The sequence below is a fragment of the Macaca nemestrina genome, chromosome 13 (assembly GCF_043159975.1).
Source record: "Macaca nemestrina isolate mMacNem1 chromosome 13, mMacNem.hap1, whole genome shotgun sequence".
NCBI classification, from domain to species: Eukaryota; Metazoa; Chordata; class Mammalia; order Primates; family Cercopithecidae; genus Macaca; species Macaca nemestrina.
The window spans coordinates 104,697,374-104,716,915 of record NC_092137.1 but is presented as its reverse complement, the minus strand read 5'-3'; the positions used below and the strand labels follow the sequence as shown (position 1 = coordinate 104,716,915).

The 19,542-nt window shown below is 42.4% G+C and overlaps 1 gene segment (V, D, J or C); it reads left to right on the top strand.

The window, feature by feature from the left end:
• Positions 1-1,369: 1,369 nt before the first annotated feature.
• LOC105471761 (immunoglobulin kappa variable 1-39-like) lies at positions 1,370-2,140 on the top strand. The segment is given in 2 exon segments: positions 1,370-1,424; positions 1,549-2,140. Coding segments are annotated over 2 exon segments (465 nt in total).
• Positions 2,141-19,542: the final 17,402 nt, after the last annotated feature.

The window sequence follows — 19,542 nt, the reverse complement described above, 5'->3', positions numbered from 1 at the left end:
TCAGGCATCACTAATACTCCCCAGAACCCCAGGCTGCAGCCCACTGATGCTGATGTAGGTGGATCCACTTCCTCTGCTGCTGAACCAGGCTGAGATGATGTGAGATATAATGGTTCCAAATCTCTGTCCAGTTTTATCCAAATCCAAGTGATTTCTCCATATACATGGGCATTTGCTTGACAGGAGATGGAGACTCTCTGTCCTGGATATCAGACAGGAGGCTGGCATCTTGATCAGAATGTCCCCACTTACTGCTAAACAGTGAAAGAGGAAAGTGCCTTTGATAGTGCAAGGCAGACACATGCACTGAGAAGCAGCTGCCCTCACTAGGAGAGAGGGTTCACTGTACTGATCTTTCCCAAGTTCTCTCCTTCATGTGCTCTCCAGAAATCCAGGCTCCAGAGCCCCCAGGAACATGCTGGTGAGCAGTGCTGCTCGGAGCATTGCTCAGTGGATATAATACTGGCCTTTTTATTTTAGAGACAATTGATCCTTAGATAATTTCAAGTTTATCTTAATCCATGGTCCTATAATTGGATGAAGAAACAAGTAACTTTTTTTGAAGTAATCACATCTGGCATCACTAGTGAGCCCTTTCTTCTTATAAACCCTGGGAAAAATATCCAATGACAGAAAAGGAGGTGTAATAGAGAGATCCCCAAAGCAAAAATAAGATGCAGCTCGTATAATGTTTGGGCATTACTGAGGCCTATAAGTTTGCATAATGGTGGAACTGTGAGTGATACATGCTTTGAGGACTTATAGCACCATTTTTGTGTACCTGCAGTGAATTGCTTGACCTTGTACTGATAATAAGAATGGCTTAAGGTTATTATGAAATACTTACAAATATACTTAGCATTATCTCAATACATATTTTTCTTCATTTTTTTAAGAAGGAATAATTTTACACTTACAGAAATGTTGTAAGCATAGCACAAAGTACCCCCTTCCCTTTCAGAGTGTTTTGAAGACACGCTGATTCCACACTCTAAAAACTTTACTTTGAGTTTCCTACAGAGAAGAATATTTTCCCAAATAATCCCCATATGCCAACGGAATGCATTACTCCCTCAAGTACTCAGCAGTATTTCAAATTTTGACAATTATCAAAAAATGTTCTTTGTTACAAATGGGCCCCCAGGAAGAAAGAGATTAAAGACAAATCTGGGTTGCCCTAGTCTGACCTGAGACCCTGGGGACTCTGTCCCTGTGCTGGGTTACTGAGATGAGCCAGCCCTGTAGCTGTGCCCAGTGGGCCCCATCCCCTTCTGATTTGCATGTTCCCAGGGCACAGCCCCCTGCCCTGAAGACTTCTTAATAGGTTGATCACACTCTGTGCAGGAGTCAGTCTCAGTCAGGACACAGAATGGACGTGGGAGTCCCTACTCAGCTCCTGGGGCTCCTGCTGCTCTGGCTCCGAGGTAAGGAAGGAGAACTCTGGGAGTTTACTCAGCCACTGTGCTCAGGACTGGCTGGATTTTCGGGGAGGGCTTCTTATAACATGATTGATTGTGTGGATGTTTGTTTTTATGTTTCCAAACTCAGGTGCCAGATGTGACATCCAGATGACCCAGTCTCCATCCTCCCTGTCTGCATCTGTAGGAGACACAGTCACCATCACTTGCCGGGCGAGTCAGGGCATTAACAATGAGTTAGCCTGGTATCAGCAGAAACCAGGGAAAGCCCCTACACTCCTGCTCTATTCTGGATCCAGTTTGCATACAGGGGTCCCATCTCAGTTCAGTGGCAGTGGATCTGGGACAGATTTCACTCTCACCATCAGCAGCCTGCAGCCTGAAGATGTTGCAACTTATTACTGTCGACAGGATTATAATACCCCGTCCACAGTGTTACAAGCCATAACAAAAACCCCCAGGGAAGCAGATAATGTGAGTCCGCACTGCCCTAGCTACTCCTCCTGGTGCCTCCATCTGCTGAGAACATTTCCCAAATAGCATCCACACTTTGAATGTCATTGGAAAGTTTTTGTACAAGGTACACTGAAGCCTCTTCTTTAACTTAACTGTCTTTCCTTCTCCTCATCCCCAGCAGCACAGACATGGCAAAGCCTCTTCTGATTGCATTACGAACAGAGATGATTATGCCTGAGAAGTCTGAGTTATAGTGTGAATTGGAATTAATATCTTAAAGGAGACAGCACTCTTGGAATTCCAGGTAATATTTTTTCTCAATACAGGAAATGGGAATCTAAACTATAGTCTTTAAAGTCTTGGGGGCATGGGAGTAAAGATGCAAATACTAAAAAAGAAGGATTCTCTGGATTTTGCCATGAATCCAGAGTGCATCTGTCACAGAAGGTATAATTGCCAACCATATTGTCCTCAGACATATCTGGGAAGCCCTGGTTTGGGGCTGCTGATGGTCTCTGCCTGGAGAACCTGCCTGATTTTCTAAGGCATCTGCTTACAGTTGACCAGCAAGGGTCCTATTGCAAAGAGACCTAGCAAAAGAGAATGATCAGAGTAAAAGGTCAATTTCTTCCAGTGCCCACCTGGCCCCATTTTCCCTGAACCCTCCCTGTTACTTATATAAACCCTTTCATGGCTCTGTCCACTGACTCACTGAGCTCCGGACTCTCTGGTTTCCTGGTTCTGCCCTAAACAGGCCTCACACTGCCACGCCCTTGGATCTCTAATCTCATTGCTTTCTCAGTGGTGATGCTTTTCCCCTGATCTTTCATGGACTTCATCCCCCACTTCCAAAGCCAACCCAGAGATTCTCATCTTGATGATCCCTCTGAATGTGTTCATAAGACACTCTACTCCACACTTCTGTCTGAAGCACTTTTCACGTTCTGACATAATAAATTATGATATAATTTATTTCCTTATGATTTTACACTTGATAGGCTGACTCCCTCTAGTGGAATTTAAGCTTCATGGGGTCAGAGGCCATTGTCTATTATTTGCATTGCTGTATCCCAGTGTAATGGGAGCACCTGGAAAACAATAGGTGCTCAGTGGGGGGCCACTCTTTCCAGGAGTCTACGTGTCTAGAAGTCTGGGAGGACTGTAAAGAGTGGAATAAACTGTTTCTTATATGGACAATGTTCCCTTTTCCTTTTTTTATTCCTTTTTCATACTCAGTCTTTAGGAAATAAGGAAAATTACAATTCTCAGAACTTATGTAATTTGTCTCAAGTGATATTTTAGGTTGTATTTCCTAAAAACATACAATAATAAAATAACATTATTGTACTCAATTGATTACATTATATTTCATATATAATGATATATAATGTATGCTACATAAGTTATAACTACAGTAAATTCATTGACTTCCCATTTAAAAGACAAAAGTTATCAGATTATATCAGGAGTCAGATAATTGATATTTCAGTTTTGTTAGCCAAGAAAGAAAACTGAATACATTACCTAGATATTTAAATAAGAAAGAAAACAAATTTCTGCAATTGTTATTAATAATTTTAAATGGAATGTAATTCAAAGAGCTTCTCAGCCTGTTCAGGAGAACCTCACTCACCACTACTTGTTCACAATTCTGAGGAAAACAAGAAAACGCCAGATAAGATTCTCGTTTCCATCAGTGGTGTGAAAAGAGGTTTTCAAAACTGTTAAAGGGAAAAGAGTCTGTGGAAAACAAGAAAACACCAGATAAGATTCTTGTTTCCATCAGTGGTGTGAACAGAGGTTTTCAAAACTATTGAAGGGAAAAGAGTCTGAGTCTGGGTGAATGGCTGTGTTGTGCAGAATGGAGTGCTCTAGAGAAGAGAAGATGCCACCCCCAATTTTTCCTGGCCAGCAGGACAGCACCATCATCACTCTGCAAGGAGTAGAATCACACACTGAAGAGTCTGAGCCTGGAGTCTGCTTATCTTTGCAGCTGTTTTCACTCATTCACCCACAGTGCTTGGCCTAATAAAGTGATGTCCTTTTTTAGTTCTTCCAAAGAATGGAAAAATGTTCAGGGCTCATAGAAAAGATGTCTAAGCTGTGAAGGAAAAGTGTGTATGGAAAATGAATTTCTGATCAATGACTTCAGGCAGGTACAATCATGCAGCCAGGAAAATGACTGGGCATGTTGGAGGAAGAAAGAGAAAAATAAACCACAGATTTTTATTTTTTTTCTCCCGGGAAGTTTGTACTAAACACCGTCTGTCTGAGCCTAGGTAACTGGTGAGGTAGGAGGACAGGGATTCAATTGTGTGTCCAGAGTGGAAAAGGTCTACCCCCATGCTGAGCCAATAGCTTTCTGACCTGACCACCTAGGCAGGGGCTTCTCAGTGCAAAGAAGAGGAGGTAGGTGGTCTCTGCAGAAGCACAGCACTTTCCATGCTTCTTTGCATGTTCCTCCTAGCCATGCTGCTGTTCAGCGCTCATATCAATGTCTGGGTCAGAACTCAGGGGAAGAACGGCTCAGTTAGGACCCAGAAAGACTCACAGAAGCCCCAGTTCATCTTCTCTGCCTTCTGTACTCCAGCTCCTAAGTGAGGGGAAGGGTAGATAGCTTTGCACTGAAACTCAACCTTGTTGGTTCCTCTGACCTGGAATCCCTGCTGAGCAAGAACAGTAATTATAATTCAATGTAGATCAGTGATTGTGGCTATACTATGAGGGTGGTGCACTTCATGCGGCTTATGTGGGTGGCTTTCCTGTTACATTCCTATCTCAGGTCCTCCAGAGAAGTTATGTTGATGCAGTCAACTGACTCCTTGTCTTCATCTTCAGGGAACAGAGACTTCCTCATGTGTGTGTGCAGTCAGAACACTGGGAACTCTTTAGCTTGGTATCAGCAGAAACCTGGGAAGGACCCCTGGTTCCTCATCTACGGTGGATACAACAGGGCCACTACCATCCCAGAGGGATTTAGTGGTCAAGGATCAGAGACAGACTTTAGTGTCACCATCAGCTGCCTGGAGCCTGAAGATTTTGCACTGCTTTGTCTTTTTTGATCTTTGTTGGTTTAAAATCTGTTTTGTCAGAAACTGCAATCTCTACTTTTTTTGTTTTCCGTTTCCTTGGTAGATTTTTCTCCATTTCTTTATTTTGAGCCTATATGTGTCATTTGTCATTGCATGTGACATGGGTCTCTTGAAACAGCATACCGATGAATCTTAGTTCTTTTCCCAGCTTTCCACACTATGTCTTTTAATTGGAGCACTTACCCCATTTACATCTAAGGTTATTGTGAATATGTGTGGATTTGATCCTGTCATCATGTTAGCTGGTTATTTCACAGACTTGTTTATGTGGTTGTTTTATTGTGTCACTTGTCTGAGTACTTCAGTGTGTTTTTGTAGTGGCTAGTAATGGTCTTTCCTTTCCATATTTAGTGGTTCCTTCAGGAACTCTTGTAAGGCAGGTTTAGCGGTGATGTATTCCCTCAGCATTTTCTTGTCTTAAAAGGATCTTATTTGTCCTCACTTATGAAGCTTAGTTTGACCGGATATAAAATTCTGGGTTGGAGCTTCTTTTCTTTGAGAGTATTGAATATTGATCCACAGTCTCTTCCAGTTTGTAGGATTTCTGCTGAGAGCTCCACTGTTAGTCTGGTGGGCTTTTATTGGTGTGAGAGCTGGCCTTTCTCTCTAGTTGCCTTTAAGGTGCCACCTTGGAAACAGGAGCAGCCCTCACCAATCACTGAGATTGCCAGTGGCTTTACCCTGCACTTTCCAGTGTCCAGAACTGTGAGAAAATAAATTTGTGTTGTTAATTAACACCCAGTTTAATGTGCTTTTTTTTCAGCACAAGTGTTTTGAGAAAATCGTTGTAGAACTTTTATTGTAAATTGAGTGACTATATATATATGCAGAACTGGTTTCAGATTCTCTAACTCATTGTACTATGTTATCTGTCTCATCCTTTTTTAAATTTAATTAATTTAGTATTTTTTGAGACAAGGTCTTGCTGTGTTGCCTAAACTGGAGTGCAGTGCTGCAATCTCAGCTCACTGGACCCTCTGTGTCCCAGGCTCAAGGGATCTTCTTACCTAGCCTCTCAAGTAGCTGAGATCACAGGTGTGCACCACCATGTCCAGCAATTTTTTTTGTACTTTTTGTAGCAGTGGGGTTTCACCATGTTTCACAAGCTGATCTCAAACTCCTGAGCTCAAGCTATCCACACACCTCAGCCTCCCAAACTGCAGAAACTGCAGGTGTGAATCACTGCACCTAACCACAGTATGATTATTTAATATAGGTTTTCATTTTGAGTCCTTCCATTTCTTTCTCCTTATGTAAAATTACCATGGCTGTCTTTTGCCTCTTTGCTTGTCCATCTAAGTTAGAAACATCTTTTCAATTTCAACAAAAATCTGCAGTGATTTTGATTGTCCCTGTATTGAATTAATTTGGGGAGAACTGTTATGCTTACAATATTAAGTTTTCTAATATGTATACGTGGAATCAGTTTTCATTTATTGGGTCTCCTTGATTCTCTCTCCATTACCTTTTGTACATTTGCACATACTCTTTATAAGTTTTTATTTTACCATAATGTCAGAGACAAGCTGTGAAAATATTGTAAGAAATAGAAAATGGACCCAGGTTCATTTGGTATCAGTAACTGACTTTCTAATTCTGTATTCCTTCTATAAGTTGGTATTCTGGGTACTATTGGTGCAAACAAAACAAACTACCCCAAACCTTAATAACACATGAAAAACGCAATCATCTGCCTATCATCTCTGCTCTTCTGGATGTTGCCTGGGCTCAGAAAAGCTCCTGCAGTCAGAGGGTGGGTGGGGAAGGTGTCATCTCAAAGGTGGTTGACACTGGATACAGGGTTCTCAGATGGGGCTGTTTGCCGAGTCATACGGCTACTTGGTTCCCTCAACACTTCCCCCACAGGAGTAGACAGAAGTTATGCAGACTAAATAGCCTCTTATAGCCTCACAAGGGAAATAGTGTTACTTCTACTACAGTCACATCCCCACCAAGAGTCAACAGAAATGAAGTGTAAAGCAGTAGGCTTAACAGGAGGAGCACCAAAATCACACTGTTAGAAGAAACTGCACGATACGATTTCTTGTCACAGGCATTTTGGAGGATACAAGAGGCATCAACGCACCCGTCACCAAAGCAATTCACATTTCTCCCAAATGCTAAATACTCTCAGCTCCACATGCTCAAGTATTATCCCATGATAGTGGGATAGTGTTAGGGTACCTTCAAAATGATATCCTGTGGGAGTGATATTAGCAAAATGACAGAGTAGGGGATATTAACTTTAATCTGCTCACCTCCCCTCGCACAAAAGAAACCATAAATGCACACACAAAAAGCAAAACCAACAGTTAGACAGCTCTCTAAGAAAGAAAACATCCCTTGCAGACCTCAAGGGTCCAATTAAATAAGTGCAGAAACACAGTGGACAAAAATCCCAGAATTACCATACAGAAAGCATTGCAGGGAGATGGCACATCTGAGAGTTTTGAGACATCTAGGAGCAAAAAAGCAGGAGGCAATTGTTATCAGCCAGGAGGAAAGGCCACTGCAGTCCCCACAGCCTGCTCTGCGGAAGACCCTGCAGCCTTTGCAGCTGAGGACCTCAGTATCCCCCAAGGTAGCTCCACTCTACAACTTTCCTGATGAAGGTCCCTTAGTGTTCATTGATGAGGATCACAGCAACCTGTTCCACAGAGGACACTGGTGGTTTTGGCACTAAAAATACCTGCAACCATGGACATGTACATCACCCCAGAGAGGAAGATCCTGCAATACCTTCCCTCCACATCCTCCCAAGAAGCAGCCACTGTTGTGCTGCCTGGGATGGGGCTGCCTCCCAGCTCCAACTCTGCATCATCCCAGATCCGAGCTCCATGACCTCATCCTGTGTTGGCAACTCAGACCCCGAGCCACTTCCTTGTGGATCAGCCCCTCCCCAGGCCCAGAGGTGCTGTCACTACAAGAGCACCCACACTCCAGAGCCTGGCCCTGAGGCTGTTCTGAAAATTACCTAAGACATAACATAAATAGAAAATATACAACAACACTGTATAGTGAACTGCAGAGAATAACCACACAGAAAGTGTCTCTGAGAGGTGGCACACCTGAGACCTGAGAACTATTGGCAAATGTGTCGAGAGTAATGAAACATGTTCGTCTATAACACTAAAAAAAAAAAAAAAAAAAGGAATTTATTCAGGATAAACATCAAGACGTGCATCAGTATACAGATCATAGTTCAAATGCTGAATCACATAGGAAGAGAAAATCTCAAATGTATTAAGAAAAAAACTGGTTCAATTTACCAGAGAAACAGTAATAAAATCCTTGTTTAACTGTTCATGGGACCAATAAAGGCAAGAAGACAGTGAGATTACATATTTAAATGCTGGGTGGAGGGGACTCAATCAAGGATTCATAATCTAGTGAAAATATGCTTCCAAAATAAAGGTAAAGTAAAAGCATTTATTAATGAACAAAATGAAGAGAAATGATTTCTTGCAGATATGTTCTATAAGATATTTAAGAGGAAATTTTTCAGAATCACAGATGACAGCAGATAGCTGAATGCACAGAAATTAATGAAGATTTCACAAATAGCAAAGAAAAGAGCAAGAGGCAAGGAAAAAAAAACCCTTAAAAAAGGTATTTCCTTCAATTTATATGAAACTCTAGTCCAGGGAAAACCAAGCTATTGTGATGAATATCTGAATTCCAGTTACCTTGAGCAGGATGGGGGAGCAGCTGTTGCCTGGGAAGGTCTACGAGGAATGAATCTGGAGAACTTGAAATATTCTATAGATTCTTTGGGATCAAGAACACACATAAAACTCAGTTGCATATTTCACACTTCAGCCCTTTGCACTGTGTGTGTATTACCTCAATAAAAAAATTGAAAAAGCTAATTCTAGACTCAAACAAATAAGAACAAAGAAAGAAGAATTATCAATTATTTATGGAATCTCAGCCTTACTAAAGAGGAGTGAAAAATGCACCTGGGAAGAGCTAAGAAACAGGAAATCTAAGAGAGAAGATGAAAGGGACAGGGAATTTATCCTACTCATGCAGCATGGATTTTATCTCTGTTGGTTTCCCTCCAAACAGAGAAGATATTTAAGTTATTTCTCTCACAAGAGAGGCCCCTTCACACCCCCCTTGGCTCTTTCCAACCCACTGCACCCACCAGGGAATTTGCATACTGTCCCCTAGGGAGGACCTTCCCTTGTGAGTCAGAGATAAAGGCTCAGCTCCAATGTTGCCTTAACTGATCAGGACTCCCCAGTTCACCTTCCCACAATGAGGTTCCCTACTGAGCTCCTGGGGCTGCTAATGCTCTGGATCCCTGGTAAGGACAAAAGGGAGATGAGGGAGGAGAATTGGGTTGGAGGGTGAGCTCTGGGGGCCCCACTGCCTCTCATGTGTGTTCTGTGCATGTGTTAGATGTGCTTACGTTGTCCTCCAGTGTGGGGCAGGTGATGTCCTGATCTGTGAGAGTGAGGAAGATTCTAGAAGAAGCAAGGGCCTGTGCCCTAGAGAAACTCTGACTCATGAAAAGGAGGATGAATTCGGGGACTTTTTTGTGCCTTGCATCTGTAGAGTCCTTTCTTGAAATTGAATAAGCTTGAAGTATGAATAAAAGTTGCAAAGAAATTATTAGATTGGTGCAAAAGGAATTACGTTTTGTTTGCAGTTAAAGCAATGGCAAAACCCGTAATTACTTTTATATATAGGCTGAAATAACAAATAAAAAATTATGAACGTGATATGTAATATTTGTATGTAACCTTGCACTTCTCTCTCATTATTTCAGCCTCCAGTGGAGATATAGTGATGACCCAGACTCCACTCTCCCTGCCTGTCACCCCTGGAGAGCCGGCGTCCATCTCCTGCAGGTCTAGTCAGAGCCTCCTGGATAGTGATGGATACACTCATTTGCATTGGTACCTGCAGAAGCCAGGCCAGTCTCCACAGCTCCTGATCTATTTGGTTTCCAACCGGGCCTCTGGAGTCCCTGATAGGTTCAGTGGCAGTGGGTCAGGCACTGATTTCACACTGAAAATCAGCAGGGTGGAGGCTGAGGATGTTGGGGTTTATTACTGCATGCAAACTCTACAAACTCCTCCCACAGTGCTACATCCTTAAACAGAAACCTCCCTGCTGGGTTGGTCCAGCTGCCCACATAGGCTGCTTGTCTGAGGGAGCAGCTGAGCAGAGTCTCTGAGTCTGCAGAAGAGAATGCTGTTGAAGATATCAGGGCAGGGTTTGCTGCTGAGGACGCTGGTCCATGACAGCCTCAGTAGCACCTCAGATTTCACATGTTAAGGCCCCACCAGCAGTCACAGCCTGGGGAAGGCATCAGGAGGAGAATTCATGCGGGCCACGTGCCCTGGGAGCAACCGGCTATGATGAAGGTAGAATGAATGAAAGCTCACATCCTCACCCTCCCTGTCTTGCCCACATTTGTCAAGTTCATGCAACTGTCAGAATAACCAGACCATGGATGCAGTTTAGTGACAATACCAGTATGGTAATACATATGGGAAATGACCATCTTGGGGTTTATTTCACCCACGATGACACTTAGTCATACTGGGAAATTCATACTCTCCCGTCTTCCTAATTCTTCTCTATGACTCGCACTAAACCCTCCTCTCCAGTGTCTTACAGGGAAAAGCATTCTACACAAGGGGAGTACAGCTAACAGTTAGAAAAAATGTTTGATGTTGGATTATTCAAACAGACTTTGTAAACTCATGGCAGGTATGAGATCTTAATGTCAAAAGATTGATTACTCCTAATTAGTATTTACCAAGTGAAAACAGAGTTTTCACAATTCCAAAAGTGGCCTTTGAAAATAAACTGCATAAACTCAAAGATGGAAAATATAAAGTTTATTTCAAGGGAAAAAGGGAACATTCAGAATTATGTGAGATTTTTATTTCTCTTCTATATTCTAAAGGTTTTGAAATAATTTAGGCTAAGTTCTATTTTAGAGTAGAAATTTATTACTATGTTTTCAAAAGAAAAGGTTTCAAAGAATACAGAAATGCATTCTTTTCACATAACTATATCACTACCTGAAAATGAATCTGAGTTCTATATTTCAGTTGTAAATGCATGAAGCATCTATCCTTTTCATAGATTTTATTAAATATAGTGTTCTAAATGATATTGAACCCAATAATGAGTCACATGAGCTACATATAATAATATCGTGTGATAGACATAAAATAATGACAGAATCAACAGAAGATCTGCTTCAGGCTAAGGGTAGAAAGTACACTTTGATGATGGTTTATTCCAAGATAACAAATTTCACGGTAAGTGCAATTAAAATTCCGAATTTCCATTTCTGATAGGTTTAAAAATTGTATGGCAATATTTATATAAATATCAATCATACTGGAGCCCTCAAATGAAAAAAAAGTGACACCGTATGTTTTTAAAATACTGAGAAATGAATCATTGAGCTTAAGAGCCATTATACAGAATTCAGTTAAGGAACACAAAGTGTATCGGGGCACAGTGACTCACGCCTGTAATTCCAACACTTTGGGAGGCCAAGACAGGTGAATCCCCTGAGGTCAGGAGTTTAGGACCAGCCTGGCCAACATGGTGAAACCCTGTCTCTACTAAAAATACAAAAATTAGCCAGGCGTGGTGGCATGCACCTGTAATTCCAGCTACTCGAGAGGCTGAGGCAGGAGAATCGCTTGAATCTGGGAGGTGGAGGTTGCAATGAGCTGAGATCAAGCCATTGTACTACAGCCTGGTTAACAGGGGAGACTCTGTCAAAAAAAAAAAAAAAAAAAAAACTGTAAGTAGAATGACCTGGAGGTAAACAATGATGTCGTCATCTTTAGCCCTCATGTAATTGATAGCCTCTAGCGACCTTGAATTTCTGCTTTGCTATGAGACACAAGATTAGTCCCAACCCATTCAAGATGGTTAGATATCTTAAACAAACAAACAAACAACTTATGCAATGCTGATGTAACAAAGGGCTACACTCTCAAAACAAAATGGTGAAAGGTAAACGATCCCCTAAACCTGAGAGAAGATACAAGCAGAATCAAAATGCCCAGGTACAAAGAAGCCTCTAGCTGCAGTTGACCAAATGTGACAAGGTTTCTGTGTCTGTGCCATGGTAGTGCAGAGGCAGGTGGGTGGCCTTGGTGGTGTCAGCTACTCTGCTCCATGAGGTCACTCAGGTGGGGAGGAGGCATGACCACCCTCAGCACATAGCTTTCCTCCTTCCTTACGATCACTGCCCCCACGGCCATCCTCAGAAGCATGAGTGGAACAGAATGAAGGGAAAGTTGTTTTCTTCCAAAGATCAAAAATCTTGAACTTGCAAATAGAAATAAATGTTATTTTTGCTCCAAGTACACATCTGAGAAATCTTCCATTGAGTGCACCTGATGATAAACCCACATTTTTTTGTATGCTTTAATCTGAAAATGTATTTATATGATCCTTGGAAATAATTTTTGAGTATAAATTATATTTTAGAAGCTTATTTCAAGTTATTATTTAGCATATGATAATTACTCCCAAAATGTCATTGATTTAAAAACAAATCATCTGTTGCTCTGTCCTCCACTGAAAGTAATTTCTCTATTTAACCTCATCAGATTCCTTTTAAGCTCTGAAACTCATCTTATTTTTTTTTTACTGATTTGATATGTTAAGTCTATTACTTATGATACATTTATTTATGTAATTATTTCGATATCACAAGTAGAAAAAGCCTATAAACTGTTATGCCAAAAAACCTGCCTCTAGATGGCAAGCAAACCCCACAATACACAAAAGACAGCCAAGTTCTTAGACACCCTGGGAAAGGAAGAGGGCTACAGTCCCATTAACAAGTTGGAGCCCTTAAGGCGAGAATGAGGTGGAACATCTGGAACATCTGAGAGGAGACACCAGGCTGCGGAGGAGTGGGGAACCTGCTCTGTGCTCTGAGACTGAAAGCCCAGCCTTGCCTCTCACCGCTGCCTTGACTGTGTCCCCATCTGCTGTGAAGTGAATGGTGTCTTCTAAATTCATACTGAGGCCTAATTGCTGAAAAGTGTAAGACCTGGAATGTAGGGATTATGTGCATCTTCCTGACACCAACCTGATGCTCAGGAAGGAGACTCTTGTTTTCTCTTAGGATTCTTTTACTAATGAAGATTTTGCCTCTACTGCACTTTTCCGTTTCCTGATTGTCCCTCTCTATTGACAGAGATGGCCCAGGGGATTCATTACTGAGTCTCCACCTCTTACCCAAAGCCCTGAGTCTAGGGTTGCTCTTTTCCTTCTTGTTATTTTTGTTTGTTTTCTTGTTATCATCCTGGCAATAAAATAAATCACCTTTTTGTTTCTACCTATTAAAGATGTTACCTTAGTTAATTACAGTGGTTTCCTTCAGCATGATAAATGGTCTTTCAAAATGATGTAAAGAGATCCAAATCCATGTTCTTCAGAAGTTGCATGAAGCTCTATCTAGCATGAGTGCCAGTGACTCTCCCAGAGTGCTCCATGCAACTGGCCCCAGAGAGTCCCTCTGTGCTGTCATATCACCCACTGCCTTCTGTGAATGAGATATTCTGATTAATATCCTGGTGGATACTCTTTGAGCCAGTGCCCACACAACTCCCATGAAAGCTGAGGACCACAGGCCCCTGAAGACAATCACAGGTCTCTACATTCACAGCTCATGACTGTCCTCTGCAGACACGGCTTCTCCCGAGATGACTGAGGGTAGTCATTGGCTGTGTCCTTCCTTGTGCATGACAACAGGAGACACAGAAGGTCTGTAAGCAGCCCTGCAAGCCAGGTTCCTAGCAAGCCTTCCTGTGTGGGGCCCTCTTACTTGGACATAGGTATGTAAACCAAAAATGAAACTCTAAGCTCCCTGGCCAACTGAACGAACTCCTCCTCTCAGCCAAGAACACACCAAAATCAACCTGAAATACAGTACGGTCCATGATGGGAATGGATGATTGGATATGCCTTAACTTACCCTCTTCCCTTTAAAATTCAGACATAACTGACCATCGCTTAATATTAAGACAGAGACCTTGAGACTGATAAAGCAAACTGTTTGTCGCAATAAGATACCAACACGGCAGATGCCAGGCCCGAGGAGAAATCAAAGTATTTTCCCCAAGATATTGTTATTTGGTGTATATTAAAAATGCCTCTGCAAAGCTGTTTCTTGTGGGAAAAATCTACATTCAGTAGAGATTCCCAACCCTTTTAAGTCTCTTTCCTGACCCAGAGCGATTTAACTGATTTAATTAAGAGTTTGGCACCTTTTACGTCTGCTAAGAAACAACTACAATCTATTCTTGCTGAAGCCTGCTCCCTGGAGGCTTCATCTTCATGATGAAAGGTTGGCTCCAAAACCCTTTTTTTAGACCCAGAAACTCCCTTCTGTTGATTACAGGTCATTAGATAAACTCTTTCACTGTCTATGAAATCTTCGAATCCACCTATGACCTGGAAGTCCCCAACACGCCCCCTCCTTCAGGCTGTCCTGCCTTTCCATATCAAACCAATGTACAGCTTACACATATTGATTGATTATCTTATGTCTCCCGAAAATGTGTAAAATCAAGCTGTAGCCCGACCACCTTGGGCACACGTTCTCAAGACCTTCTGAGGCTGTTTCACTTATATGTCTTTAACTTTGACCAAATAAATTTCTAAATTGATTGAGACTTTTCTCAGATACTTATGTGTTTATAGGTATCACTGTATACACTTAAGGAAGTGAAGTGATTTATGACCTTGAGAAAATGAGGAAGACAAGATGTGTGGGGAGAGAGAGACAGTGAGAGAGAGGGTTTGAGCTTGTGATGTGTGTATAGGACTAAAGCTGAGACCTTGATCTATGATGGTGTAGTACTGTGTATCATCCCCAAATAGTGAGGTTTCATTCCAAGAAGCATATGCCTGTATCTGATTTGGGAAATGGGCTTTTGCAGGTATAAATTAAGGAACTTGAAACAGGTAGATGATGTTAGATTAATCAAGTGGGCTCTAAATGCGAACACAAGTGTCCTGAGAAAAAAAGAGGTAGAGAGACATTTACCGTAGACTGAAGAGAAGAAGGCAATCTGAACACAGAGATAGACATGGCAATAATATGTCCACATCCAAAGAGAGATGAAGCCACCAGAAGCTGAAAGAGCTAAATCAGACTCCTTCCTAGAGCTTCTGAAGGAGCTAGAACTGATGTCTCCAAGATCTTAGCCCAGTGAAACTGATTCTGGACTTCTGGTCTCCAGAACTATGAGAGATTCCATTCCTGTTGTTTGAAGTTACCACATTTTTGAGAACTTGTTACAGTAGCCCAAGGACACTAACACAAATGGGGCTCCGGGAAAATCCAGACTACAGGTGCTGTGGTGGTTTTTCAATCTCCTTGCTTAACTTTCTGATATCAGACATAGATTGGTGAAAAATTTTGTGATTGAAGAAATGCACATGAAACCTACAGTGTACAGACAGGCATCTCTTAGTTATAAGATGAATATTGATAATTTTAGTTGAAAATGATATGACTGGTAGTATCTCACATAACATTCTGAGTTACTCAAGGATGCATAAAAGGGGCATTAGATACTCTTCTCGTGTGTGTGTGTATGTGTGTCTGTCTCTACATGTATGTTTACTTCATGGTGCGTCAGCTGGTGGAACCCTCAGGACACCCTTTCATATCCTCAGTGCCCCATTTCACACATGAGGAAACTGTTCATGAGAGCACATGGCTGATTTGCATAAAAGTCACTTGGTCAGCAGTTGTTGAAGCTGAACTTGGAATCTAGGTCTGTCTGACCTTAACTACGTTCCTTCCACAGAGCCACATTCATTCCGTAGTGGAACCCACCACCTATAAAACCAGAGAAGAGACAAAGCCAGAAGTGCAGGGCGGAGTTCTTAACCCAAGCTCACTGCGACCTCTAGTCCCCATCATGCTGACACTAAGCTTGAACCCAGACCCTTCTACAGTTTTGTCTACCAAGCACAATTTGCTCAAAGCCTTTACAAACACCAAGAACGTTTCCTTCAGATATGGCAGCAGGGTCACATCTTGCATGGCCCTGACTACATTTTGTCTCCTCTGCCGTCCCCATCTCTCTGACTCAGTCCTCACTTCTCAGATTGGGTCCTGTACATCTAATTTGCCCTACGAATGTTAAAAAAGCAAACCCACAGCTCCCTCCTCTTCTCATGTGCTGTGAGAGATGACCTCCAGGCTCCCAGATACCAAGATTGTACAAGACCTAACCCACAAAATTACTCAAGACACTTTTTATGTAAGAAGAATTCTGGTGCTAGCTCTCCTCATAGAAAAATGTTTTCTGTCTCTTGCTGAAATTGACAGCAAAAGCAACAACACAGAACTATTTTGGAGAACAAAGGACAGTGATACACTAGGGAAGTAAAACACACCCCTTCCCCTTGCATTGGTTTCCCGTTGCTGCTGTAACAAATTACCACAGCCTTACAGGCTCCACATAACACAAGTGTATTATCTTACATTTCTGGAGGTCAGAAGTCTCAATGAAGTAAAATCAAGGAGTAATAGGACTCTATTCATTCTGGAGGCTTCAAGAAAGAGAATCCAATATCGAGCTTTCCATCTTTTTGATGTTCCCACATTCCTGGCTCCATGGCTCCTTCGTCCATCACTCCAGCAAGCCTCTCCATTGTCCCAGCTCCTCTCTGGGTGTGACCCTTCTCCCTCCTGATTATAAGGACCCCTGTGATTATGGTTTCACCCAGATAATTCAGGATACTCTCCTGACCTCAAAATTCTTAACCATGTCTGCCAAGTTATTTTTGACATATTCATAAGTAATGATCATAGATTCCAGATATTAGGACAATGATGTCTTTAGGAGGGGCGTATTATTCATTCACCAAACAACTTTCATCATCCCCACGATGGTCTTCCCCTAAAGTACAATAAAAATATCACAAGGCAGATTTATGAGGCAATAGACCTAGAAAAAACCTGAGACTCTAGGACTCTCTGATGTGGGGATGTCAAATTCTGAGGGATTCGGACTCTCTGCTCTATGTGGACTCCATGCTGTGTAGCCATTTGTGGAAGGTGTCTTTGATTTTGTGACCTAGAAAAAATGAATCTCTGCTAAAATCAAATCTAAGGAAGATTGGCAAAGGGAATTTAAAGATTTTAAAAATTTTTGGAATTTCCCTATGCATTAAAATATGAGAATTGACAATAATTCAAACCAACAATGCCTTCCAAAAATGAGGATTTTTCCAATGCATTAGGTTGGGTCCCCTCAGTGAGGATGCCAAAGATTCACATGCAGGCAGTATCTTTACAAAATGCAGGAAACAGGCAAGTGAGCAAGGGAAGGGAGGAGGGAAAGGGAAAGTGAAAGGTACCTCAGCAAAGAGTCACCTCTGAGGATGATGAGAGCTCAAGCCCACATAGAAACACAGGAAAAATATCTCTGTTCTTCCACCTGAGAGGTGAGGGAGCTGGGATATGTGTACACCTCCCTTGTCATCACTGATAGATAGCCATCCTAGGGGATATTAATTCCAGGCCGTGAGGTCTGCCTCATTTGCAGCCTGAGCTGCCTTCCCCAGGTTCAGATGGAGCAGTGAAGGGGAGAAAGGGCCATAGAGAGTCAGCTGAAGTATAATGACTAGAATCCCCAACGGGTAGTAACAATGACTGCTAAAATTATGCAGAAAGAAAAAAGTGTATTTGAATCCAGGGATGTATCTCTCCGAATCTGGATATCTGGATCCTGGCAACCTGTTTGGTAGCCATTTCCCAGAAATTCAGTCCCCTGGAAAAGCAGCAGGAGGTTTGTGCACAGGCTGCACTACCTTGGTCTGGCCACTGGTAGTCGTGCATGAGAACTTCTCCCTGGAGTATTTCTCAGTCCACTGATACTGATGTAATTGACTCCACTTCCCCTGCTGTTGAGCCAGGTCGACATGCCCTGGGCAAAGGCAGCAGTGTGAGTTATTGAGGTTCAAATCAGTGCTTAAGATATATTTGGATGCAAAATACTTTTTCATCCACATGGGCAGTGTCTTGGCAGAAGATGGAGACTCTCTCTAAATGAATGTGAGACAGGGAGGTTGACATCTGGGTCAGGATGATGCCCTGGTGCACAGCAAGAACATGCGTTGGGCAGCAGACACCCTCACTAAGGAGAGGTTCACTGACCTGGCCTTTCCCCAGGGCCTCCCCCTCACCTGCTCTCCAGAAAGCCAGGTTTTTGGGCAGATGCTCCTGAGACCCCAGGAACAGGCTGGTGGGGAGCGCAGCTCAGAGCATTACTCAGGGGATGTGGCCTTTGTCATCCTACTTTGAAACAATTGATTATTTGAGCCAAGGTTCAGAGAAGGCTTCAAGTTGATCCTAATCCAGGCTCCTGTAGTAGCGAGTGAAACAGAGATTTTAGTTGAAATAATCAGATCTGGTATCACTAGTCAGCTCTCCATGCTACAGAGCCATAAGAAATTATACCAAAGTCAGGAAAGGGGATAGAATATGGGGATCATCACGCCAAGAATAAGGTGCGACCCATTTAGCCTCTGGGCCTTAAAGAGACCCATAGCTGTGGATAACGGCAGATCTATGCATGACACAGTTATCATCTTCGTGCATCTTCAGCGAATTGTTTTTCCTTGTACTGCTAAGAACAATATCTTAAGTTTATTAGTAAATTCTATTGAATTTATTAAAGATGCTTCTGATAAATTCTTTTTATATTCATTTCAAAAAAGAAGCAACGTCACACTGACAGAGACATTGTTAGTATCGCACTAAATACTTTCACACTCATCACATTCCTTTGAGAGTAACTGAAAGTTCTGACAGCCCCACGTTCCACAACTTTATTATGAATTTTCTGCCAAAAGTAACGCTTTCCTATACACTCCTAATACAAATATAAAATATATTATTTAGCCGGGCGCGGTGGCTCAAGCCTGTAATCCCAGCACTTTGGGAGGCTGAGACGGGCGGATCACAAAGTCAGGAGATCGAGACCATCCTGGCTAACACGGTGAAACCCCGTCTCTACTAAAAAAATACAAAAAGCTAGCCGGGCGAGGTGGCGGGCGCCTGTAGTCCCAGCTACTCGGGAGGCTGAGGCAGGAGAATGGCGTGAACCCGGGAGGCGGAGCTTGCAGTGAGCTGAGATCCGGCCACTGCACTCCAGCCCGGGTGACAGAGCGAGACTCCGTCTCAAAAAAAAAAAAAAAAAAAAAAAAAAATATATATATATATATATATATATATATATAAAATTTAATCTAGTCTTATGTTCTTTTAAAATTTTGAAAATTCACTCCAAAAATATGTTCTGTAACTGTATGGCCCAAAGGAGAAATGTATTCTCTCAAGGTAAATCTGCACTGCCCTGGTCTGACCTGGGACTCTGGGGACACTGCCCCTGTGCTGAGTTACTGAGATGAGCCAGCCCTGCAGCTGTGCTCAGCCTGCCCCATCCCTTGCGGATTTGCATGTTCCCAGAGCACAACCCTCTGCCCTGAAGACTTTTTTATAGGCTGGTCACACCCTGTGCAGGAGTCAGTCTCAGTCAGGACACGGCATGGAC